The following is a 25,524-nucleotide window of genomic DNA, read 5'->3' as shown; positions in this document are numbered from 1 at the left end:
ATTAACCTTTGTTTCCTGTTACTAAGCCAATTTTTGATCCAGTTTGCCACATTATCCTATAACCCATGGGCTTTTTACTTTTTTTGACCAATATGCCACGTGGGACCTTGTCAAACACCTTCCTAAAGTCCATGTACACAACATTCATAGAATCATAGAAACCCTACAGTACAGAAAGAGGCCATTCGGCCCATCGAGTCTGCACCGACCACAATCCCACCCAGGCCCTACCCCCATATCCACCCACTAATCCCTCTAACCTACGCATCTCAGGACACTAAGGGCAATTTTTAGCATGGCCAATCAACCTAACCTGCACATCTTTGGACTGTGGGAGGAAACCAGAGCACCCGGAGGAAACCCACGCAAACACGAGGAGAATGTGCAAACTCCACACAGACAGTGACCCAAGCCGGGAATCGAACCCAGGTCGCAGGAGCCGTGAAGCAGCAGTGCTAACCACTGTGCTACCTTCATCGACCCTTTTTTGTCATTTCCTCAAAGAATTCATTCAAAGTTATAAGGCAAGATCTTCCTTTAACAAATCCGTGCTGACCATCTCTGACAAGTCCATGTCTTTCTACATGATAATCCTATCTCTCAGGATTTATTCTACTGATACGCCCACCGCCAATGTAAAACTAACTGGCTTATAATTGATGGTATTTTCTTTCATCCTTTTTTTAAACAATGGAACTACATTTCTCCAAAGGAATTGCATTAATCCAGTCCTCTGGTACCTCCCATGTATCTAATGAGGATCGGAAAATCATCCTCAAAGCATCTGCGATCTCCTCCCCGACCTCCTTCAGCAGCCTTGGAAACAGTCTATCTGACCCTGACAACTTATCAATTTTCAAGGGTTCCAACCTTTCATAGAAACCCTACAGTACAGAAAGAGGCCATTCGGCCCATCGAGTCTGCACCGACCACAATCTCCACCCCGGCCCTACCCCCATGTCCCTACATATTTTACCCACTAATCCCTCTAACCTACACATCTCAGGACAATTTTTTTAGCATAGCCAATCAACCTAACCCGCACATCTTTGGACTGTGGGAGGAAACCGGAGCGCCCGGAGGAAACCCACGCAGACACGAGGAGAATGTGCAAACTCCACACAGACAGTGACCCGAGCCGGGAATCGAACCCAGGTCCCTGGAGCTGTGAAGCAGCAGTGCTAACCACTGTGCTACCGTAAAAATAAAAGGAAGTACTTTCGAGTACTTCCTTTTATTTTTATGATTATCCCATCCGATATCCCACGGTGTTCCTCCTAGACTACTACATCTACATCTTCCCTTTGTAAACACAGAGACAAAATATTCATTTAATACCTCCCACAGCCTCTGCATCTACTCACAGGTTCCCTTCATCATCTCTGATAGGTCTCACTTTTTTCCTTAACTAGCTGTTTACCATTAATATATTGGGCAGCACGGTGACACAGTGGTTAGCACTGCTGTCTCACAGTGCCAGGGACTCGGGTTCAAATCCCGGCTCGGGTCACTGTCTGTGTGAAGTTTGCACATTCTCCTCGTGTCTGCGTGGGTTTCCTCCGGGTGCTCCGGTTTCCTCCCACAGTCCAAAGATGTGCAGGTTAGGTATATTGGCGATGGTAAATTGACCCTAGTGTCAGGGGGATTAGCAGGGTAAATATGTGGGGTTACAGGGCCTGGGTGGGATTGTGGTCGGTGCAGACTTGATGGGCCGAATGGCCTCCTTCTTCACTGTAAGGATTCTATGATATTATTAAAGCATCTTTGGGTTTTCTTTAATTTACTTACCAATCTTTCTTCATGCCCTCTCTTTGATTGCCTTATTTTATTTTTTACTTCGTCCCTGCACTTTTTTTAAAGTTTAAAGTTTATTTATTAGTGTCACAAGTAGGCTTACTTCTGCAATGAAGTTACTGTGAAAATCCCCGAGTCGCCGCACTCCGGCGCCCGTTCGGGTTACAGTGAGGGAGAATTTAGCACGGCCCAATACACCCTAACCAGCACGTCTTTCAGACTGTGGGAAGAAACCGGAGCACCCGGAGGAAACCCACACGAACACGGGGAGAATGTGCAAACTCCGCACAGACAGTGGCCCGAGGTGGGAATTGAACCCAGATCCCTGGTGCTGTGAGGCAGCAGTGCTAACCACTGTGCCACCCTAAATGATCCAGCCTAGGCCTCCTTTTAATTCTCAGTAACATGACCCCACAAGACAATCTGAAAACACTGTGAATTAGAAATAGAAACCCTACAGTACAGAAAGAGACCATTCGGCCCATCGAGTCTGCACCGACCACAATCCCACCCAGGCCCTACCCCCATATCGCTACATATTTTACCCACTAATCCCTCTAACCTACGCATCCCAGGACACTAAGAGGCAACTTTAGCATGGCCAATCAACCTAACCCGCACATCTTTGGACTGTGGGAGGAAACCGGAGCACTTGGAGGAAACCCACGCAGACACGAGGAGAATGTGCAAACTCCCACGCAGACAGTGACCCGAGCCGGGAATCGAACCCAGGTCCCTGGAGCTGTGAAGCAGCAGTGCTAACCACTGTGCTACCGTGCCGCATTTGTCACATTTACACTGACAGCTCCCAGCTCTACCTCACCACCACCACCACCACCTCTCTTGCCTTCTCCACGTTTGTTAAGTTCTCAGACTGTTTGATATCCAGTGGCGGATGTGCAGAAATTTCCTCCAATTAAATACTGGGAAGACTGAAGTCATTGCTTTCATTCCCAGCTTCCCAACTCCATTCCTCTCCCTGGTAACTGAGACAAAACTGGACCTTGTGCAGACTAGATGTCAAAATGAGCTTGCAACCCATGTGTGAGTGTGTATGTATTGTGTGTGTGTGTATATCCTGGTGACTTTTCACTCAGAATGAAGGACATGATAGAACCACTTGGTGTTCACAAAATTTAGGTAGAATCCTGGGGCCCTATTTTACCATTTTGATTCTGAGTGTTGGGCGGACTTGAAACGGGGGGTGTTTCAGATCTGACTTTTAGACCCGATCTCTGGCGCCCCCATAAGCACTCTGCCTGATAAAATATCAGCAATTCTGAATTGCGCTGCAGAAGCTTGTGGGCGGGGCACAACTCACCCGAAATCTCGCAGCTCCAATCGGCACCTCCAACCGTGCAAGTGCAGGAAAAAAAAATGATAAGTATGCGGCTCCCCTGCCGCATTGTTCCCAGGCCGGATAATGCCTCCCCCTGGCCTGCACTGACATTGCCCCACCCCCACAACATTACTGACTAGCTTAACCCCACACCCTCCCGCCACCCAGACTGATTGCGGACCCCTGCCTTCCCCTCCCCGATCTCGGGCAGTGGCAGCGGACCCCCCCCCCCCTTCCCCCTCGCTGATCTCAGGCAGAGTGGCAGCGGACCCCCCCCTTCCCCCTCGCTGATCTCGGGCAGTGGCAGTGGACCCCCCTTCCCCCTCGCTGATCTCAGGCAGAGTGGCAGCGGATCCCCCCCTTCCCCCCCCCCCCCCCCACCACCATCCCAACATCGATCTCCAGCAGAGAGTCATCGGACGCTCGGCACCTACCTACCTCACAAACTGGAGCGCCCGTCTCAGACTTTTGTGGAGCGTGCCTGTTGCGTGCCGATTCTGGATGGGCGAACGCGGCGGTAAAGGGGGAAGTGCCAGTCAGGTTGGGCGCGCAGCCCGTTAAGTCGATTTAAATGCATTCAAGAGGCGGGCGTGGATCACCCTCCTCGTCTCGCGCCCAACTTTACCAAGTTTCCGCACCCAAAAAAAACGGGCGCAACTTGATGGTAAAATGGGGCCCGTGGAGTCAGAGTTTACAGCACAAGAAAGAGCCTTTCGGCCCATCATGTCTGTGCCGGCCATCAAACACCTACCTATTCTAATCCCATTTTCCAGCACTCGGTCCGTAGCCTTGTATGTTATGGAGGTTCGAGTACACTGAGGGAGAATTTAGCACGGCCAATACACCTAACCAGCACATCTTTCGGACTGTGCGAAGAAACCGGAGCACCCGGAGGAAACCCACGCAGACACGGGGAGAACGTGCAAACTCCACACAGACAGTGGGGCGGCACGGTAGCACAGTGGTTAGCACTGCTGCTTCACAGCTCCAGGGTCCCGGGTTCGGTTCCCGGCTCGGGTCACTGTCTGTGTGGAGTTTGCACATTCTCCCCGTGTCTGCGTGGGTTTCCTCCGGGTGCTCCGGTTTCCTCCCACAGTCCAAAGATGTGCGGGTTAGGTTGATTGGCCAGGTTAAAAATTGCCCCTTAGAGTCCTGAGATGCATAGGTTAGAGGGATTAGTGGGCAAAATATGTGGGGATAGGGCCTGGGTGGGATTGTGGTCGGTGCAGACTCGATGGGCCGAATGGCCTCCTTCTGCACTGTAGGGTTTCTATGATTTCTATGACAGGGGCCTGAGGTGAGAATTGAACCCAGATCCCTGAATGCTGGTTAAATTGTGAGGGTTACCATCATCCTTTCAAGCAGTGGGTTTCATGATCATTAACAACACGGGCATTTTTAGATCAGATTGATTAATTCATTGAAGCAATGCCTTTCGTTGTATCCCAATACAAGTGACAATAATAAATCAAATAGTGAGTTATCAGATCCCACTGAACTTTGACACAAAGCTGGATCTATTTGAGTTACATTAACACAGACTCATTCATAGAATCCCGATAGTACAGAGAGGGCATTCGGTCCATCGAATCTGTACCCGTCCAGGCCCTATCCCGTAACTCCACATATTTACCCTGTTAATCCCCCTGACACCAGGGTCAATTTAATCATGGCCAATCAACCTAACCCGCACATCTTTGGACTGTGGGAGGAAACCGGAGCAAACCCACGCAATCACAGGGAGAAAGTGCAAACTCCGCACAGACAGTGACATGAGGCTGGAATTGAACCTGGGTTCCCTGACGCTGTGAGGCAGTAGTGCTAACCACTGTGTGCCACCCAGTGAGTAATCAGCTCTCACTGAACTATGACAAGAATATTCCAATCATTCTCACACAGACTGTGTTTTTATAGACCATCTGGTTCACTGGTTTCGGGAAGGAAATCTGCCAACCTTACCTGGTATGGCCGAAATATGACTCCAGAAGGCGACATGGGGTCTCACAATGGTTAGCACTATTGCTTCACAGCGCCAGGGACCCGGGTTGGGGGTCACTGTCTGTGTGAGAGTTTGCAAGTTCTCCCCGTGTCTGCGTGGGTTTCCTCCGGGTGCTCCGGTTTCCTCCCACGGTCCAAAGATGAGCAGGTGAGGTGCATTTGCCATGCTAAATTGCCCCTTAGTGCCCCAAGATGTGTAGGTTAGGGAGATCAGTGCGGTAAATATGTGGGGTTACCGGGACAGGGCCTGGGTGGGATTGTTGTCGATGTAGACTCAGTGGGCCGAATGGCCTTTTTGCATTGTAGGGATTCTGTGATCAATTTGGTTGATTATTAAATACCCTCTGAACTGGCCTCATATTCAGTTCTCGGGCAATAAATGTTAGCCCAGACAGCGATGTCCGCATCCCCTGAATGAATTAAAAAAACACCAGCCTTTTGGCACCAGACTGACTGTGAAGGTTGACTTATTGTCAACACCACAGGGTTACAATACAACAAAGATCAAGTCATTCCTGTTAAGATAAAGCTCGAGGAACAATGAGTCTTGGTCTGTTGTAGACATTCATCGAATCCCTACAGTGCAGAAGGAGGCCATTCGGCCCATCGAGTTGGTACCGATCATAATCCCATCCAGGCCCTATTCCCGTAACCCCACGCATTTACCCTTCTAAGCCCCCTGGCACTAGGGCCAATTTAGCATAGCCAATCAACCTAACCCGCACAGCTTTGGACTGTGGGAGGAAACCGGAGCACCCGGAGAAAACCCCACACAGACACGAGGAGAATGTGCAAACTCCGCACAGACAGTGACCCAAGGCCGGAATTGAACCCCGGGTCCCTGGCGCTGTGAAGCAGCAGTGCTAACCACTGTGCCCCCATGCCGCCCTTGATACAGATTAGGTGTCAGGCTGGATTAACAAAATGCTGTGACGGAAAGAGCTGGAATTTGGTCATTGTACTTTTGCAATCCCCGTGTTAGCAGAATCTCATCCTAAAATAAGATAAGATTATCCTAAAATAAGATTAGATTATCCTAAGATAATGAAGGGGCTGGATAGGGTAGAGATGGAGAGACTCTTTCCACTTAGAAAGGAAACTAGAACTAGAGGGCACAGCCTCAAAATAAAGGGGGATCGGTTTAGGACAGAGTTGAGGAGGAACTTCTTCTCTCAGAGGGTGGTGAATCTCTGGAATTCTCTGCCCACTGAATTGGTGGAGACTACCTCGTTGAATATGTTTAAATCACGGATAGATGGATTCCTGATCGGTAAGGGAATTAGGGGTTATAGGGATCAGGCGGGTAAGTGGAACTGATCCACTTCAGATCAGCCATGATCTTATTGAATGGCAGGGCAGGCTCGAGGGGCTAGATGGCCTACTCCTGCTCCTATTTCTTATGTTCTTACTCCTCCAGATTCAGACAAAGATTAAACTTTGGCTTGGCCTTTAATGGTGGCTAGATTACCCAGCACTCTGTGCTCCTTAGAAACTGCTCTATCTGCCGTGAAACATCTGGGTGGCTGGTGCATGCTTGGAGGGAGCTGCCCTCTTTATTGGAGGTTGTTTGTGGGGTGAAGCCGGAATTGGTGGATAGTGAGAGTGGAGAATGTTCATTGTTTCACATCTGGTATTTGGAACCACCCCCAACACTGACCGCAGGGTGGCACAGTGGTTAGCACTGCTGTCTCACAGCACCAGGGCTTGGGTTCAATTCCGGGCTTGGGTCAACTGTGAGAAGTTTGGACGTTCTACTCGTGTCTGCGTGGGTTTCATAGAATCCCTACAGTACAGAAGGAGGCCCTTCGGCCCATCAAGTCTGTACCGACCACAATCCCATCCAGGCCCTATTCACGTAACCCCACGCATTTACTCTGCTACTCCCCTAACACTAGGGTCAATTTAGCATGGCATATCAACCTCACCCGCACATCTTTGGAGTGCGGGAGGAAACCGGAGCACCCGGAAGAAAGCCACGCAGACACGGGGAGAACATGTAAGCTCCACACAGTGACCCGAGGCCGGGATTGAACCTGGGACCTTGGCGCTGCGAGGCAGCAGTGCTAACCACTGTGCCACCACGCCTCCCAGTGCATCGGTTTCCTCCCACACTCCAAAGATGTGTGGGCCGGGTGGATTGGCCGTGTAAATGGACCTTTAATGTCAGGGGGATTAGCAGGGTAAAGATGTGGGATTACGGGAATGGGGACCGGGTGGGATCGTTGGTGGTGCGGGCCCAATGGGCTGAATGGCCTCCTTCTGCACTGAAGAGATTCTATGATACCATAACCTCTCACCTGACACCCTCACAATGCCTGGACCAAGAGGAAGACTGGGGTGGGACTGGAGGATGGAGCTGGATCTCAGATGAGACTGAGGGGCTTTGGTGGACAGTCATTTTCTCCAAAATCTTGTCAAATTCTGCCCTGTTGACGGTATGAAATTCCTTAGTGAGATCTATGGAAGGTGAGGAAACATAGAAAATTGAAACAGGCATTGGCCCTGTTCCATGGCTGATCATCGAATTCAATATCTTGATCCTGTCTTCCCCATATCCCTCGATTCCTGGAGCCCCAAAAATCATAGCATCATAGAATCCTACAGTGCAGGAGGAGGCCATTCGGCCCATCGAGTCTGCACCAACCACAATTCCACCCAGGCGCTATTCCCCCATAACGGGAGGACTTTGAATAGTGTGGAGGAGCAGAGGGATCTAGGTGTATGTGTGCATAGATCCCTGAAAGTTGGGAATCAAGTAGATAAGGTTGTTAAGAAGGCATATGGTGTCTTGGCGTTTATTGGTAGGGGGATTGAATTTAGGAGTCGTAGCGTTATGTTGCAACTGTACACAACTCTGGTGCGGCCGCACTTGGAGTACTGTGTGCAGTTCTGGTCCCCACATTACAGGAAGGATGTGGAGGCTTTGGAGAGGGTGCAGAGGAGGTTTACCAGGATGTTGCCTGGTATGGAGGGGAGATCCTATGAGGAGAGGCTGAGGGATTTGGGATTGTTTTCGCTGGAAAGGCGGCGGCTAAGAGGGGATCTTATTGAAACATATAAGATGATTAGAGGTTTAGATAGGGTGGATAGTGATAGCCTTTTTCCTCTGATGGAGAAATCCAGCACGAGGGGGCATGGCTTTAAATTGAGGGGGGGTAGTTATAGAACCGATGTCAGGGGTAGGTTCTTTACCCAGAGGGTGGTGAGGGATTGGAATGCCCTGCCAGCATCAGTAGTAAATGCGCCTAGTTTGGGGGCGTTTAAGAGATCCGTAGATAGGTTCATGGACGAAAAGAAATTGGTTTAGGTTGGAGGGTCACAGTTTTTTTTTTTTTACTGGTCGGTGCAACATCGTGGGCCGAAGGGCCTGTTCTGCGCTGTAATGTTCTATGTTCTATGTTCTATGTTCTATTTAACCTAGCTCGTCCTCCTGACACTAAGGGGCAATTTAGCATGACATCTTTGGAGTGTGGGAGGAAACCGGAGCACCCGGAGGAAACCCACGCAGACACAGGGAGAATGTGCAAACACCACACAGACAGTGACCCGAGCCAGGAATCGAATCCAGATCCCTGGCGCTGTGAGGCAGCATGTACCATCATGCCGTCCCTCAAGAGCTATAGAAACAGAAGCAGGTATGTCCTGTTCTCTACACTTCTCTTGTAAGACTTCTAAAATGGTTAACCTCAGCAAAAAGATAAGAAATGCATCCACAATATTAACAATCCTATTTGTTGGGATGTTAAAAACAAACACCCAATAATTAAACTCTATGGCTAGGGTTTTACCGCAGAACGGCATTCTCAGTTGGTCTTGGGAGGGATCTTACCTGCCTCGGGCGGGCAAGGCACTGGGCGGCACGGTAGCACAGTGGTTAGAACTGCTGCTTCACAGCTCCAGGGTCCCGGGTTCGATTCCCGGCTCGGGTCACTGTCTGTGTGAAGTTTGCACATTCTCCTCGTGTCTGCGTGGGTTTCCTCCGGGTGCTCCGGTTTCCTCCCACAGTCCAAAGATGTGCGGGTTAGGGTGATTGGCCAGGCTACAAATTGCCCCTTAGAGTCCTGAGATGCGTAGGTTAAAGGGATTAGCGGATGGATATGGGGGTAGGGCCTGGGTGGGATTGTGGTCGGTGCAGACTCGATGGGCCAAATGGCCTCTTTCTGCACTGTAGGGTTTCTATGATGATTTCTAAAATTCCCGCTTATGACTCTAAATCAACAGGACTATGCCACAACATTGTGCTTTCTGACAAAGAAATACAAACTTTATTGTATTTTTAAAAAATTAAACAAGCAGTATTAACACTACAGGTTTATAACATGTTATGCATTCAGTTTCACTCCTTGCTTCCCCAAAGAATTCTCCTTATAAGACCTAGTAATCTTAAAGCCTTCAGAGACGACCCATAAGTATGCCACAGCCATCTGGAATTTACTTTTAATTCTCCTCAGTTTGAGCTGTTCATTTGGACAAGCTTCTTTGTTTAATATCTCTCGACTGCGGACGCCTCAGTTCTTGTTATCTTTTCAATGCTTCCCGCTAATTATGTTGATTGATTTATTTGCCACAAGGCTCTGTGAGAAACACTGTCAATCTTCAACTAGCTGCAAGCGAGGCAATCTTTCAGCTCTGTTTCCCCCATGAATTGCAAGCTGTGAATGAAGAAGTTAGCTTTTCCTCTGCTTACAGTGCAGGACGAACAACCTGTCAGTTCCTTTGGCCATCATCTCTCACTGAACTGTAAACTACACACAGCGGATCCGAACTACAACAGTGGCACAGTGGTTAGCACTGCTGCCTCACAGCGCCAGGGATCCGGGTTTGATTGCCGGCTTGGGTCACTGTCTGTGCGGAGTTTGCACGGTCTCCCCGTGTCTGTGTGGGTTTCCTCCGGGGTGTTCTGGTTTCCTCCCACAGTCCGAAAGACGTGCTGTTGAGGTGCATTGGCCGTGCTAAATTACCCCTCAGTGTACCAGAACAGGCACCAGCTTCAAGTGGCGTCTAGGGGATTTTCACAGTAACTTCATTGCAGTGTTAACGTAAGCTGACTTGTGACACTAATAAATAAACTGAAAACTAAAACCAGCAGCAAACACCCAGATAAATTGAAACCACTTTTCCTAAGGTCCACCATCTTGAAGACAATGTGACACGAATGGCCTGTTCCCAGGTAGAAACACATATTAACTACGCACATAACTATTCATAGAAATCATAGAAACCGTACAGTACAGAAAGAGGCCATTCAGCCCATCGAGCCTATAGCAACCACAATCCCACCCAGGCCCTACCCTCATATCCCTACATATTTTACCCACTAATCCCTCTAATCTACGCATCCCAGGACACTAGAATCATAGAAATCATAGAAACCCTACAGTGCAGAAGGAGGCCATTCGGCCCATCGAGTCTGCACCGACCACAATCCCACCCAGGCCCTCCCCCCACATATTTACCCGCTAAGCCCTCTAACCTACGCATCTCAGGATTCTAAGGGGCAATTTTTTTTTTTTTTTAACCTGGCCAATCAACCTAACCCGCACATCTTTGGACTGTGGGAGGAAACCGGAGCACCCGGAGGAAACCCACGCAGACACGAGGAGAATGTGCAAACTCCACACTAAGGGGCAATTTTAGCATGGCCAATCAACCTTAATTCTGGAAAATTCACTGAAAAACTTATCCTTTTACCGGAAAAACTGTAGAAGACATATCTCTATGCCACGCTACCAGAAGGATGTGGAGGCTTTGGAGAGGGTACAGAAAAGATTTACCAGGATGTCGCCTGGTATGGAGGGCATTAGCTGTGAGGAGAGGTTGGAGAAGCTTGGTTTATTCTCAGTGGAACAATGGAGGTTGAGGGGGCGACCTGATAAGACGTCTACAAGATTATGAGGGGCATGGACAGAGTGGATAGTCCGAAGCTTTTTCCCAGGGTGGAAGAGTCACAATTACGAGGGTCATAGGTTTAAAGGAGGTGTACGAGGCAAGTATTTTTACACAAAGGGTGGTGGGTGCCTGGAACTCGTTGCCGGGGGAGGTAGTGGAGGCAGATACGATAGTGAGTTTTACGGGGCGTCTTGACAAATGCATGAACAGGATGGGAATAGAGAGATATGGTCCCCGGAAGGATAGGGGGGGTTTTAGTTCAGACGGACAGCATGGTTGGTGCAGGTTTGGAGGCATGAAGGGCCTGGTTCTGTGCTGTAATTTACTTTGTTCTATCTCCAGTTGTTTACCTAAATAAGTCCAGCTTACCTATCTTTCGCTGACAAAAGATCATCTAGACTCTATTCTCTCTCTACAGATGCTATCAGACCTGCTGAGATTTTCCAGCATTTTCTTTTTGTTACCTATCTTTCAAACTGTTAAGTTTGTAAGTCAACACAGCCCCAACCTTTTAAATGGAATAAATACCAAGCTTGTTTGAAGTGCATTTAGATCAGGATGCTTTCTCACATTTTCAATTGATAACTTTAATTCCTCAAGCTATAATTTAAAAAAATTATTGTCACATGTATTGGAAGACGGTGAAAGATACTGTTTCTTGCGCGCTATACATGCAAAGCATACTGTTCACCGAGAAGGAAAGGAGAGGGTGGAGAATATAGTGTTACAGTCATAGCTACGGTGTAGAGAAAGATCAGCTTAATGCGAGGTAGGTCCATTTCAAAGCCTGATGGCAGTAGGGAAGAAGCAGGGCGGCACGGTAGCACAGTGGTTAGCACTGCTGCTTCACAGCTCCAGGGACCTGGGTTCAATTCCCGGCTCAGGTCACTGTCTGTGTGGAGTTTGCACATTCTCCTCGTGTCTGCATGGGTTTCCTCCGGGTGCTCCGGTTTCCTCCCACAGTCCAAAGATATGCGAGTTAGGTTGATTGGCCATGCTAAAAATTGCCCTTAGTGTCCAGAGATGCGTAGGTTAGAGGGATTAGTGGGTAAATATGTAGGGATATGGGGGTAGGGCCTGGGTGGGATTGTGGTCGGTGCAGACTCGATGGGCCGAATGGCCTCCTTCTGTACTGTAGGGTTTCTATTATTCTAAGAAGCTGCTCTTGCGTCGGTTGGTACGTGACCTCAGACTTTTGTATCTTTTTCCTGACGGAAGATGATGGAAGAGAGAATGTCCGGGGTGCGTGAAGTCCTTGATTATGCTGGCTGCTTTTCCCCGAGGCAGCGGGAAGTGTAGACGGAGTCAATGGATGGGAGACTGGTTTGCGTGATGGATTGGGCTACATTCACAACCTTTTGTAGTTTCTTACGGTCTTGGTCAGAGCAGGTGCCATACCGAGCGGCAATACAACCAGAAAGGATGCTTTCTTTGGCGCATCTGTAAAATTTGGTGAGTCTCAGGAGACATGCCAAATTTCTTTGGCCTCCTGAGAAATTAGGGGTGTTGGTGGACTTTCTTAGCTATCGTGTCGGCGTGGAGGGACAGAGAATACATTCAACATTTGAATGATGAATTAGATGTTCACAACACTATTACTGGATAGAATAGAATAGAAATAGAAACCCTACAGTGCAGAAGGAGGCCATTCGGCCCATGGATGGAACTTAACATTGGCAGAAACAAACCAGGTAGTTTCAATCAATCCTGGTCACATTTAACAGCAGCAATAAGAGTGGAATCTAACTCCTGGAGACACTTATGAGCCCGCTGATGTGCCAATAGATTAGATGACTGAGTGAAACCCTTCCCACATCCAGAGCAGGTGAACGGCCTCTCTCCAGTGTGAGTCCGTTGGTGTATCAGCAGGGTGAAAGACTTTGTGAATCTCTTCCCACACTGGGAGCAGCTAAACGGTCTCTCCCCAGTGTGAACCCGCTGGTGTACATTGAGGTCCGAAGTCTGTCTGAACCCCTTTCCACAGAAAGTGCAGCCGAACGGTCTCTCCTCTGTGTGAATTCGCTGGTGCTTCTGGAAGCTGGATGACCCAGTGAATCCTTTCCCACACACGGAGCAGGTGAATGGTCTCTCCCCAGAGTGAACTCGCTGGTGCTCAACGAGGCTGGACGAACGCGTGAACCTCTTTCCACAGGAAACGCAGCTGAATGGCTTCTCCTCATTGTGAGCTTGCTGGTGCGACCGGAGGCCGGATGACCAAGTGAATCCTTTCCCACACACGGGGCAGGTGAATGGCTTCTCTCCAGTGTGGACTCGCTGGTGCTCAGTGAGGCTGGACGACTGCCTGAACCGCTTTCCACAGGAGGCGCAGCTGAACGGCTTGTCTTCAGTGTGGATTTGCTGATGTGCAGTCAGATGGGACGACTGCCGGAACCTCTTTCCGCAGTGAGTGCAGCTGAAGGGCCTCTCCTTGGTGTGGGTTTTCTGGTGTGACAGGAGGCAGGTTGACTGAGTGAATCCCTTCCCACACACAGAGCAGGTGAACGGCTTCTCCCCGGTGTGACTGCGTCGGTGGATTTCCAGCAGTGATGGATAATAAAATCCTTTGCCACAGTCCTCACATTTCCAAGGTTTTTCCACAGTGCCAGCCCCAACATGACTGCGCTGATGGATTTCCAGCTGGGATGGATAACTGAATCCTTTACCACAGTTCTCACATTTCCATAGTTTCTCCATGGTGCGGGTGGCCTTGTGCCTCTCCAGGAGGGATGATCAGTTAAACCCTTGTCTTGACTCCGCATAAAACAGGGCAGCTTCTCCTCGTTGTGAATGGTGCAATGCTCTTCTCGGCTGTGTCACTGGTTAAAGCTATTTCCAGCCAGTGTACTGGGACACTTTCACTTCAGTGTGTGTATCCCAATGTTTTTAGAACAGAATAAAACTATATAAAGGTTGCAGCACAGGAGGAGGCAGTGACGCTGAAGTTAGAAATCATTCCTCGGAAACAGAACAGGCCAACATTTTTCCTTCTCCCTTCAAAGGCTGATGATAATCAGGTCCCGATAAATCGAGTGACTCTGCCAGATCCTGATGGAGAATTCACTTTCTGTGAAGAGAATTTTAAAAAGTCATTCACTGTAAGTACAAGATAGACAGTCAGATTGGACATTTGTAGTTTCTACATAAGTGTCTTCCTCTCTTGATCCCCTGCAGCTGTTGAGGCTCATCTCATACATTCTCCAACCACATCCCTCTGATTAAATCCAAACCTGCTGCAGATTCTACACCATTTACTTACGCTACTCCAGTTTTATTTCCCTCCCTCCCTTTATTCTAGCTTGATTCAATTCTCCAGCCCCTTGTGTGTGTGCGTGACAATGACAGGGCAGCACGGTGCCTCAGTGGTTAGCACTGCTGCCTCAGAGCGCCAGGGACCTGGGTTTGATTTCCAGCTTGGGTCACCGTCTGTACGCAGTCTGCACGCTCTCCCCGTGTCTGCGTGGGTTTCCTCCGGGTGCTCCGGTTCCCTCCCACAGTCTGAAAGACGTGCTGGTTAGGGTGTCATTGGCCGTGGTAAATTCTCCCTCAGTGTAACCCGAACAGGCGCTGGAGTGTGGCGACTCGAGGATTTCCACAGTAACTTCATTGCAGTGTTAATATGAGCCTACTTGTAACACTAATAAATGAACTTTAACATAAACTTGACCTGTAATCAATGAATCAGTGGTTTCCCCTCCTGGTCACTGGGACCCTGAAGCCCCGCCCACTCTGTCCCCAAAATGGCGGCGTTCTTCCCTCCACTGAAAACAAATGGCGGCCATTACACTGGGTCTGCTCTCCGGAAATTAAAAAGAAGCCCCGGAGCTGCAAGTTGTTTTATTCGGGATTTCCGGCCTTTACCGAGTGTTACTGAACCCTCAAGGTCGGGCCCCCCCCGGGTTGCCATCCTCCGGCTCCTCCTCTTCCCTTGTGAACTGAACGGTAAACAACTCACTCCGCACCGCCAGCCTGCGCATGCTCGGAGCACCCCGATCGGGACAGTCCCTGTGCCGCTGGGAAGACCTCCCAACTTGGTCCTCCAGCCCCGCCCCCCTCCCTTCTCCGTTCACTCCGATTGGTTGGAGGAGACCAACCGCTCCGGCTCCGTCCTCCAGCCCCCGCCCCCTCCCCTCTCCATTCACTCCGATTGGTTGGAGGAGACCAATCGCTCCGGCGCCGTCCTCCAGCCCCCGCCCCCCCCCCCGCCTCTTCCTATTGGTCTGGAGCCGCCGTCAATCACTCGCCGGGCATTGTGATGTGGAGCATGCGCAGAGCGACTGCTTGAGCTGGACGCCGGCGCCGTGTCCAAGAGGTGAAGAGCTCTGCGCAGTGTCAAAGAGTTTGGAGCATGCGCAGTGTGAGTAAGGGCCTGGGCGCTTGTTTGTCCCGGGGAAGCCGGAGTCAGCGTTAGGCGGTGGCTAGGGGGAGGATTTGGAAACACTTTGTGGATCCGCAAACCCTTCAGAATCATTGCATCAGCTCCCTGGTTTGCAGCTGCGGGGCTTCTCCCTCACTCCCTCCCGGGAACAGGCCAAGGTTAACGGCCCCATCCTGGCTCAGCCACTGGAGGATGGTTCACATCAGAGGATGGGGGAGGGGGGACAGTAAATAAGAGGTTACACTTTGACCTCAAATCAATGAGGACTCTGATCTCTGGGAAGGAAGGAAACCCTGGGAGGTGGGCGGGGAGGATTCACCAACACCCTCTGGAGGCCCCAACACCCCCAGTAAGACCCACTGGTTTTATTGTCAGTCTGCAGAGAGGAGCTGGAGAACTGAACCCAGACAGAGGAGAGGGAGGGAGAAAACGGGGAGTGGAGGAAAGAAATGGTGAGATGGGGTTTGGATTTCAGTCCAGGGAGGAGGGAGAGTGTGTGGGACGGGGATTTACACATTTGGAGGAACAAGCACAGTGGTTAGCACTGCTGCTTCACAGCCCCCAGGGACCTGGGTTCGATTCCCGGCTCGGGTCACTGTCTGTGTGGAGTTTGCACATTCTCCTCGTGTCTGCGTGGGTTTCCTCCGGGTGCTCCGGTTTCCTCCCACAGTCCCAAAGATGTGCGGGTTAGGTTGATTGGCCATGCTAAAAATTGCCCCTTAGAGTCCTGAGATGTGTGGGATTAGTGGGTAAATATGTAGGGATATGGGGGTAGGGCCTGGGTGGGATTGTGGTCGGTGCAGACTCGATGGGCCGAATGGCCTCTTTCTGTACTGTAGGGTTTCTATGATTTCTATGAAGAGAGGAAAAAATGTTCCAGAGAAACTAGAATTGTCTGTTCAAAATTTCTAGTCTGCATTGAAATTAACGGTTTTGTAAATTCTTTTTACAGGGTATTTTTCAGCTTGAATTGTCACATCAAGATCGGCAATTTCCTTCATCAGGACTTGCATTTCACTGGGCTTTGAATTTAGAAGGAGAAATGGTTGTCTGTTGATTGTGGGAAAAGATTTCAAACATCAGTGTGGAGAGCTCCAAGAAACAGACATCCTAATCCATCGCAGTTAGTCAACTGGGACAGAGCTTTAATCGATCTCACAGCCTGAAAATATACTGCGCCATTTCCATCAGGGCGAAACCATTCCCGTGTTGGCTCTGTGGGCAAGGCTTCAACTGATCATCCAACCTGGAGAGACACAGGAACACCGGCACCATGGAGAAACCATGGAAATGTGGAGACTGTGGGAAGGGATTCAGTTATCCTTCTGAGTTGGAAACCCACCGACGCACTCACACCGGAGAGAGACCTTTTACCTGCTCTGTGTGTGGGAAGGGATTCACTCAGTCATCCAGTCTGTACACACACCAGCACGTCCATACTGGCGAGAGGCCATTCACCTGTCTTGAATGCGGGATGGGATTTAATGCTTTATCAACCCTCCGGACTCACCATCTGGTTCACTCTGATCAGAGACCGTTTCAATGTTCTGACTGTGACAAGAGCTTTAAAAGCAGGAAGGATTTACTGATACACCAGCGCACTCACACTGGGGAGAGGCCGTTCATCTGCAAAGTGTGTGAGAAGGGATTCACTCAGTCGTCCCACCTCCTGACACACCAACTGGTTCACACGGCTCAGAGACCTTATAAATGTTCTGATTGTGAGAAGACATTTAAAAGTAAAAAGGATTTACTAAACCATGAGCGCACTCACACTGGGGAGAGGCCGTTCACCTGCTCCGTGTGTGGGAAGGGATTCACTTGTTCATCCCACCTCCTGACACACCAGTTTGTTCACACTGATCTGCGACCTTTCAATTGTTCTGAATGTGAGAAAAAATTTAAAAGCAAGAAGGATCTTCTGAAACACCAGCACACTCACACTGGGGAGAGGCCGTTCACCTGCTCTATCTGCGGGAAGGGATTCACTCGGTTAGCCCACCTTTTGAGACACCATCGAGTTCACACTGGGGAGAGGCCTTACACCTGCCCTGTGTGTTGGCAGGAATTTATTGATTCATCCGACCTCCTGATACACCAGCGGGTTCACACTGGGGAGAGACCGTACGTTTGCCCCGTGTGTGGGAACAGATTCACTCAGTCATCCCACCTGACTACACACCAGCTTGTTCACACTGATCAGAGACCTTTTGAATGTTCTGACTGTGAGAAGAGATTTAAAAGTAAACAGAAACTGCTGGCACACAAGCGAGTTCACACTGGGGAGAGGCCTTTCAACTGCTTTGCCTGTGGGAAGGGATTCGCTCAGTCCAACAACCTGCTGAGACACCAGCAAGTTCACATGAGACAGCAGGGGTTGGATTCTGCTGCTACTACTGCTGCTAATCAGATCCAGGACTGAATGTTGTCTGGATGCTTGTTTCCAGTGGGAGTTCCGCAGTTTTGTGGTATATATTCAACAATTTAGACGATGGAAAATGATTACAAAGTTTGCAGATGATACAAAAGTTGCTCCGATGGTTGACAATGAGGAATAAAGCCATGGACAGCAGGAAGGGAAAGGACTGGGTCAGGTGGACGGACAAGTGGCAAAATAGAATTCAATCTAGAGCAGTGAGAGACGAATTTTGGACGTTAAAAAAGACATGGGAATGAACAATAAATAGGATGATGTTGAGAATTATGGAGGAACAGAAAGACCTTGGAGTGTTTGTCCAAAGATCCCTGAAGATGGCTGGACAGGTAGATCATGTGGTCAAAAAGGCATTGGGACATTTTCCTTTTTTTGTCTTAGGCTTAGAATATAAGAGCAGGAAGATTATACTGGAACTTTATAAAACACTAGTTAGAACACAGGTAGAGTACTCAGACCATTCACCTGCTCTATCCGTGGGAAGGGATTCACTCGGTTAGCTCACCTATTGAGACACCATCGAGTTCACACTGGGGAGAGGCCTTACAGCTGTCCTGTGTGTTGGCAGGAATTTATTGATTCATCCGACCTTCTGATACACCAGCGAGTTCACACTGGGGAGAGACCGTACGTTTGGTCACTGCATGAGTAAACTAAAAAATAAGACATGATTCATTAATTAGTGTAAAACAAGTTAAATTGATAATTTATGATATAATTGCAGTTATTTAATTGATTAAACCGAGGAGCTAGATAAAACTAACTAACAAAGCTTCAACATTGAATAAGTCTTAATATTGCATTAAATTAAAATCTGCTTAAATAATATGGGTTAAGAAAGTCATTTCATTAACTCCCTGTAAAAATAAGGTGACTTCGGGAAAATGGAAAAGGGTGATCGGTGAGCAGCTGACGAATCTTTATTTTGATCTTAAGTTTATTTTTTGTCAAGTCCTTTCAATAATTAGATTAATAAAGACACAGTCGGACATACCAGTCCAGTGGAGTGCGCATCCTGTTCCACGTGGGAAAAGCAGGACAATTCTCACATGCTGGGCAACCACAAGTGTAGGAAGTGCTTTCATCCGGACCAGCAGAAAGCAAAGGGGGGAATGGTCGCGATTCCATGCTTTTATATGTGTTACATATCAATGATTTAGACTTTAACATGGGGGCATGATTAAGACATAGGCAGTCTTGTGTTTGACAGTGAGGAAGAAAGCTGTAGACTGCGGAAAGATATTAGGAGACTGATCGGATGGGCCGAAAAGTAACAAATGGACACCAATCTGGAGAGGTGTGAGATAATAAATATGTTTGGTGAGGATAAATAAGGCAAAGATTGGTGGAGTAGTGGATGAGGTGGAGGGCTGTTGTAGGCTGCAAAGGGACATAGATAGGGTGCAAAGCTGGGCTGAAAAATGGCAAATGGAGTTTAACCCTGATAAATGTGAGGTGATTCATTTTGGTAGGACTAATTTAAATGTGGATTACAGGGTCAAAGGTAGGGTTCTGAAGACTGTGGAGGAACAGAGAGATCTTGGGGTCCATATCCACAGATCTCTAAAGGTTGCCACTCAAGTGGATAGAGCTGTGAAGAAGGCCTACAGTGTGTTAGCTTTTATTAACAGGGGGTTGGAGTTTAAGAGCCGTGGGGTTATGCTGCAACTGTACAGGACCTTGGTGAGACCGCATTTGGAATATTGCGTGCAGTTCTGGTCACCTCACTATAAGAAGGATGTGGAAGCGCTGGAAAGAGTGCAGAGGAGATTTACCAGGATGCTGCCTGGTTTGGAGTGTCGGTCTTATGAGGAAAGGTTGAGGGAGCTAGGGCTGTTCTCTCTGGAGCGGAGGAGATTGAGGGGAGATTTAATAGAGGTTTATAAAATGATGAAGGGGATAGATCGAGTGAACGTTCAAAGACTATTTCCTCGGGTGGATGGAGCTATTACGAGGGGGCATAACTATAGGGTTCATGGTGGGAGATATAGGAAGGATATCAGAGGTAGGTTCTTCACGCAGAGAGTGGTTGGGGTGTGGAATGGACTGCCTGCAGTGATAGTGGAGTCAGACACTTTAGGAACATTTAAGCGGTTATTGGATAGGCACATGGAGCACACCAGGATGGTAGGGAGTGTGATAGCTTGATCTTGGTTTCAGATGAAGGTCGGCACAACATCGTGGGCCGAAGGGGCTGTTCTGTGCTGTACTGTTCTATGTTCTATGTTCTAAAGGGAAAACATATTAATGGTATAATAGTGAGACATGTAGAGGAACAAGAGGGTCGTTGGGGTGCATGTCCACAGATTTCAGAAGGTGACAGGAGAGGTCGATAAGGCGATCGAAAAGGCAGACAGGATGCTTTCTGTTATTCACTGAGACATAGATTACAAGAACAGGGAGTGTTTCCAGAATTTTCTGTTCATAGAATCCCTACAGTGCAGAAGGAGGCTATTCGGCCCATCGAGTCTGCACCGACCACAATCCCACCCAGGCCCTACCCCCACATATTTTACCCGCTAATCCCCCCTAACCTATGCATCTCAGGAGTCTAAGGGGCAATTTTTAACCTGGCCAATCAACCTAACCCGCACATCTTTGGACTGTGGGAGGAAACCGGAGCACCCGGAGGAAACCCCCGCAGACACGAGGAGAATGTGCAAACTCCACACAGACAGTGACCCGAGCCGGGAATCGAACCCGGGACCCTGGAGCTGTGAAGCAGCAGTGCTAACCACTGTGCTACCGTGCCGCCCCGCAGGGTAGCATCTGTGTTGATGAAAGGGTACAAAACTGAAACTCATTTCTCTCCACGGGTGCTGTTTAGAATAAAGAACAATAAAGCACAGGAACAGGCCCTTCAGCCCCCTCCCAAGCCTGCATCGATCACGTCCTGTCTAGACCAACCGCTTCTATCCCTCCATACCCTGCCTGTTCATGTGTCCATCCAGATAAGTCTTAAAGGTGGCTAACGTATCTGCCTCAACCACCTCACCTGGCAACGCATTCCAGGCCACCACCACCTCTGTGTCAAAAAATGTCTTCCGCACATCTCCACTGAACTTTCCCCCCTCATCTTGAACTTGTACCCCCTTTTGTAATTGTCATTTCTGCCCTGGGGAAAAAGCTCCCAACTGTTTACCTTATACCCTTCAGAATTTTATAAACTTCTCTCAGGCCATAGAAAGAAACCCTACAGTACAAAAAGAGGCCATTCGGCCCATCGAGTCTGCACCGATCACAATCCCACCCAGGCCCTACCCCCCATATCCCTACATATTTACCCACTAATCCCTCTAACCTACACATCTCGGGACACTAAGGGGAATTTGTTTAGCATAGCCAATTGACCTAACCCACACATCTTTGGACTGTGGGAGGAAACCGGAGCACCCGGAGGAAACCCACGCCGACACGGGGAGAACATGCAGACTCCGCGCAGACAGTGACCCAAGCCGGGAATCGAACCCAGGTCCCTGGAGCTGTGAAGCAGCAGTGCTAACCACTGTGCTACCGTGCCGCCCCCTCAGCCTCCGTCTTTCCAGGGAGAACAATCCCAGCCCATTCAATCTCTATTTCCAGCATTTTCTGTTTTTTTAATTACAAGATCAGGCAGGTTATTCTAAAGCTGCCTAAAGCACTAGTTAAAGCCACAGCTAGATTGCTGAGTAAAGTTCCGATCACCACATTACAGGGAGGGTGTGCTCACACCAGAGAGGAGGTTTGCCAGGATGTTGCCAGGACTGGGGACTTTTAATTATGAGGAAGGATTGATTAGGCTGAGTGTGTGGAACAGAGAGGGGGGGGTGAGGTGAGGTTTAACTGAGGTATATGAAATTATGAGGGCTCAGATGGAGTGAGTAGGAAGGATCTATTTCATTAACAGTGAGATAAGTAACCAAGGCTTTAGTTTTAAGGTAATTATTAGAGGATTGGGAGGGATTCACTAAACCATCCCGTCTGCTGAGACGTAGAATCATAGAAACCCTACAGTGCAGAAAGAGTCCATTTGGCCCATCGTCAGCAAGTTCCTTTTTTAAAAATTCGTTCTTGGGACATGGGTGTTGCTGCTAGGCCAGTATTTGTTACCCATTCTTAATTGCCCTTGAACTGAGTGGCTTGCTAGATATTTCGGAGGGTAATTAAGAGTTAACCACGTTGCAGTGGGTCTGGAGTTATGTAGGCCAGACCAGGTAAGGACGGCAGATTTCCCCTTCCCTAAAGAACATCCGTGAACCAGATGGGGTTTTTCCGACAATCGTCAATGGTTTCACGGTCATCGTTAGACTTTTAATTCCAGAATCTTATTGAATTCAAATTTCGTCATCTGCCATGGCGGGATTCGAACCCAGGTCCCAGAGCATGGCCCAGTGACAATTATCACTACGCGACCACCTCCTCTCACACTCGGGTGAACCTGTTCACCTGCTGTGTGTGCGGGAAGGGAGAACACAAGAACTAGGCACAGCAATTCAACCCCTCGAGCCTGTTCCGCCATTCAATACGATCATGGTTGATCTTGCCTTGGCCTCAACAACACTTTCCTGCCCATTCTCCAGACTCCTTCAACCCATTACTCATTAAAAATCTGCCTATCTCCTCCTTAAATTTACTTACTGTCTCGGCATCCACTGCAATCCGGGGCGGTGAACTCCACAGATTCACAACCCTTTGAGCAAAGTAGTTCCTCCTCAACTCGTGTTTTAAATCTCCCATCCTAAAACGATGACTTCTTGTTCTAGATTGTCCCACAAGCGGAAACATCCTCTCTACGTCTACTTTGTCAATACCTTTTATAATCTTATACCTCTCAATTAGATCTCCTCTCATTCTTCTGAACTCTGGAGTATAGACCTAAACTGCTCAATCTGTCTTCAAACTGCAAACCCCTCATCTGTGGAATCAATCGAGTGAACCTCCTCTGAATTGCCCCTGATGCCACTACATCCTTCCTTCAATAAGGGGACCTAAACTGTGCACAGGTGCAGTCTCGCCAATGCCTCGTATGGCTGCAGCAACACTTCCTTACTTTTATACTCTATTCCATTCGTTATAAATGCCAAAATTCCATTTGCTTTCCTCATTAACCGCTGTACCTGCATACCAGCCTCCTGTGACTTTGCACGAGGACACTCAGATCCCTCTGCACCAAAGCACCCCGAAGTGTCTCCATTTAGAATAGAATAGAATAGAACAGTACAGCACAGAACAGGCCCTTCGGCCCACGATGTTGTGCCGAGCTTTATCTGAAACCAAGATCAAGCTATCCCAAAATAGATAAGCCTTTCGATTTTTCTGACCAAAATGGATAACCTCACACTTGTCCACGTTAAACTCCATCTGCCATATTCTCACCTAACCGATCTGTATAGAATCATCGAATTTTACAGCACAGAGAAAGGCCACTTGACCCGTTGTGTTTGCACTGGCTCACAAGAGAGTCACCCATAGAACATTACAGCGCAGTACAGGCCCTTCGGCCCTCGATGTTGCGCCGACCAGTGGAACCAATCTAAAGCCCCTCTAATCTACACTATTCCAATATCATCCATATGTTTATCCAATAACCATTTGAATGCTCTTAATGTTGACGAGTCCACTACTGCTGCAGGCAGGGCATTCCACGCCCTTACTACTCTCTGAGTAAAGAACCTACCTCTAACATCTGTCCTATATCTCTCACCCCTCAATTTAAAGCTATGTCCCCTCGTGTTAGCCATCACCATCCGAGGAAAAAGGCTCTCACTATCCACCCTATCTAATCCTCTGATCATCTTGTATGCCTCTATTAAGTCACCTCTTAACCTTCTCTCTAACGAAAACAACCTCAAGCCCCTCAGCCTTCCCTCATACGATGTTCCCACCATACCAGGCAACATCCTGGTAAATCTCCTCTGCACCCTTTCCAACACTTCCACATCTTTCCTATAATACGGCGACCAGAACTGTACGCAATACTCCAAATGCGGCCGCACCAGAGTTTTGTACAGTTGCAGCATGACCTCCTGGCTCCGAAACTCGATCCCTCTACCAATAAAAGCTAACACACCGTACGCCTTCTTAACAACCCTATCAACCTGGGTGCCAACTTTCAGGGATCTATGCACATGGACACCCAGATCCCTCTGTTCATCCACACTACCAAGTATCTTACCATTAGCCCAGTACTCTGTATTCCTGTTACCCAGTCGTCCCATTCTCCAGCCCTATCAATATCAATCACTTTCAAATATGTATCCGGCTCTCTTTTGAAACCCTCTATGGAATCTGCCTCAGCCACACTCCCAGGCAGCACATTCCAAATCCTAACAACTCTCCGAGTAAATAAGTTTCTCCTCATCTCACTCCTAGCTCTCTTGCTGACCCTCTTGAATTTGTGATCCCTCGTCACTGACATACCAAATAGTGGAAACAGAATAGTCTTCTTTCGGGGGGGGGGGGGGTGGCAATGGCCTCGTGGTATTATCGCGAGACTATTAATCCAGAAAGTCAGCTAATGTTCTGGGGGACCCGGGTTCGAATCCCGCCCACGGCAGATGGTGGAATTTGAATTCAAATAAAAATATCTGGAATTGTAAATCCAATGATGACCATGAAACATGGTGGCCATCAGTTGATTGTCGAAAAAACCCATCTGGTTCACCAATGTGCTTTAGGGAAGGAAATCTGCAGTCCTTACCCGGTCTGGCCTACATCTGACTCCAGAGCCACACAGCAATGTGGTTGACTCTTAACTGCCCTCCAAGGGCAACTAGGGTTGGGCAGTAAATGCAAGCCAGCCAGCAACGCCCATGTCCCACAAATAAATAAAGAAATCCTGTCAAAATTATTCATAATAATTATTCATTTGTAAATTTCTTATTTCCTCATTGCAACTTAGAATCCCATCAGTTTTAGTGTCATCTGCAAATTTGGCTACAGTACCTTCATTCCCTGTATCCGAGTCATTAATATAGATTGTCAGTAGTTGTTGCCGAGGATAGAACTCACCCCACTATTACATCTTGTCAGCCCAAAGAAGACCCATTTATTCCGACTCTCTGCCTTCTGTCAGTTATGATGTGGAGATGCCGGCGTTGGACTGGGGTAAACACAGTAAGAAGTTTAACAACACCAGGTTAAAGTCCAACAGGTTTATTTGGTAGCAAAAGCCACACAAGCTTTCGGAGCTGCAAGCCCCTTCTTCAGGTGAGTGGGAATTCTGTTCACAAACAGAGCTTATAAAGACACAGACTCAATTTACATGAATAATGGTTGGAATGCGAATATTCATGTAAATTGAGTTTGTGTCTTTATATGCTCTGTTTGTGAACAGAATTCCCACTCACCTGAAGAAGGGGCTTGGGGCTCCGAAAGCTTGTGTGGCTTTTGCTACCAAATAAACCTGTTGGACTTTAACCTGGTGTTGTTAAACTTCTTATTCTGTCAGTTAGCCAGTCTTATTTTTTTTATTTTATTAGTGTCACAAGTAGGCTTACATTCACACTGCAATGAAGTTACTGTGAAAATCCCCTAGTCGCCGCACTCTAGCGCCTGTTCGGGTTACACTGAGGGAAAATGTAGCACGGCCAATGCACCCTAACCAGCACGTCTTTGGACTGTGGGAGGAAAGTGGAGCACCCGGAGGAAACCCACACAGACATGGGGAGAAAGTGCAAACTCCTCACAGGCAGTGACCCGAGCCGGGAATCGAAC

At 48.5% G+C, this 25,524-nt stretch overlaps 2 protein-coding genes across 4 annotated transcripts in view; one reads left to right on the top strand and one right to left on the bottom strand.

Annotated features, from left to right (window-relative positions):
• The window catches only part of LOC144480944 (uncharacterized), a 117,809-nt gene extending 102,745 nt beyond the window's left edge, over nucleotides 1–15,064 (bottom strand). The window contains exons 1-2 of the mRNA XM_078200559.1: nucleotides 14,685–15,064; nucleotides 12,725–14,084 (exon numbers count right to left, since the gene is read on the bottom strand). Of these exons, the coding sequence (XP_078056685.1) occupies nucleotides 12,725–13,714 (990 nt within the window). The 5' untranslated portion in view covers nucleotides 13,715–14,084; nucleotides 14,685–15,064. The remainder of the gene's footprint in view (nucleotides 1–12,724; nucleotides 14,085–14,684) is intronic.
• Nucleotides 15,065–15,360: 296 nt separating this feature from the next.
• LOC144480777 (uncharacterized) overlaps nucleotides 15,361–25,524 on the top strand; it is a 50,232-nt gene continuing 40,068 nt past the window's right edge. The window contains exons 1-3 of one of the 3 annotated variants that reach the window (XR_013495712.1): nucleotides 15,361–15,847; nucleotides 16,348–22,992; nucleotides 23,093–24,978. Coding sequence is in view for 1 of the 3 variants with exons in the window: in XM_078200359.1 (XP_078056485.1) it covers nucleotides 16,669–17,817 (1,149 nt within the window). In the remaining 2 variants the exon portion in view is untranslated. Of the gene's footprint in view, nucleotides 15,848–16,347; nucleotides 24,979–25,524 lie in introns of those variants that run through there. The other 2 variants (XR_013495713.1, XM_078200359.1) reach the window with 2 other exon arrangements.

This window comes from Mustelus asterias, chromosome 30, assembly GCF_964213995.1.
Source record: "Mustelus asterias chromosome 30, sMusAst1.hap1.1, whole genome shotgun sequence".
NCBI classification, from domain to species: domain Eukaryota; kingdom Metazoa; phylum Chordata; class Chondrichthyes; order Carcharhiniformes; family Triakidae; genus Mustelus; species Mustelus asterias.
Note: the sequence above shows the minus strand (reverse complement) of the source record. Positions and strands in the feature narration are given on the sequence as shown.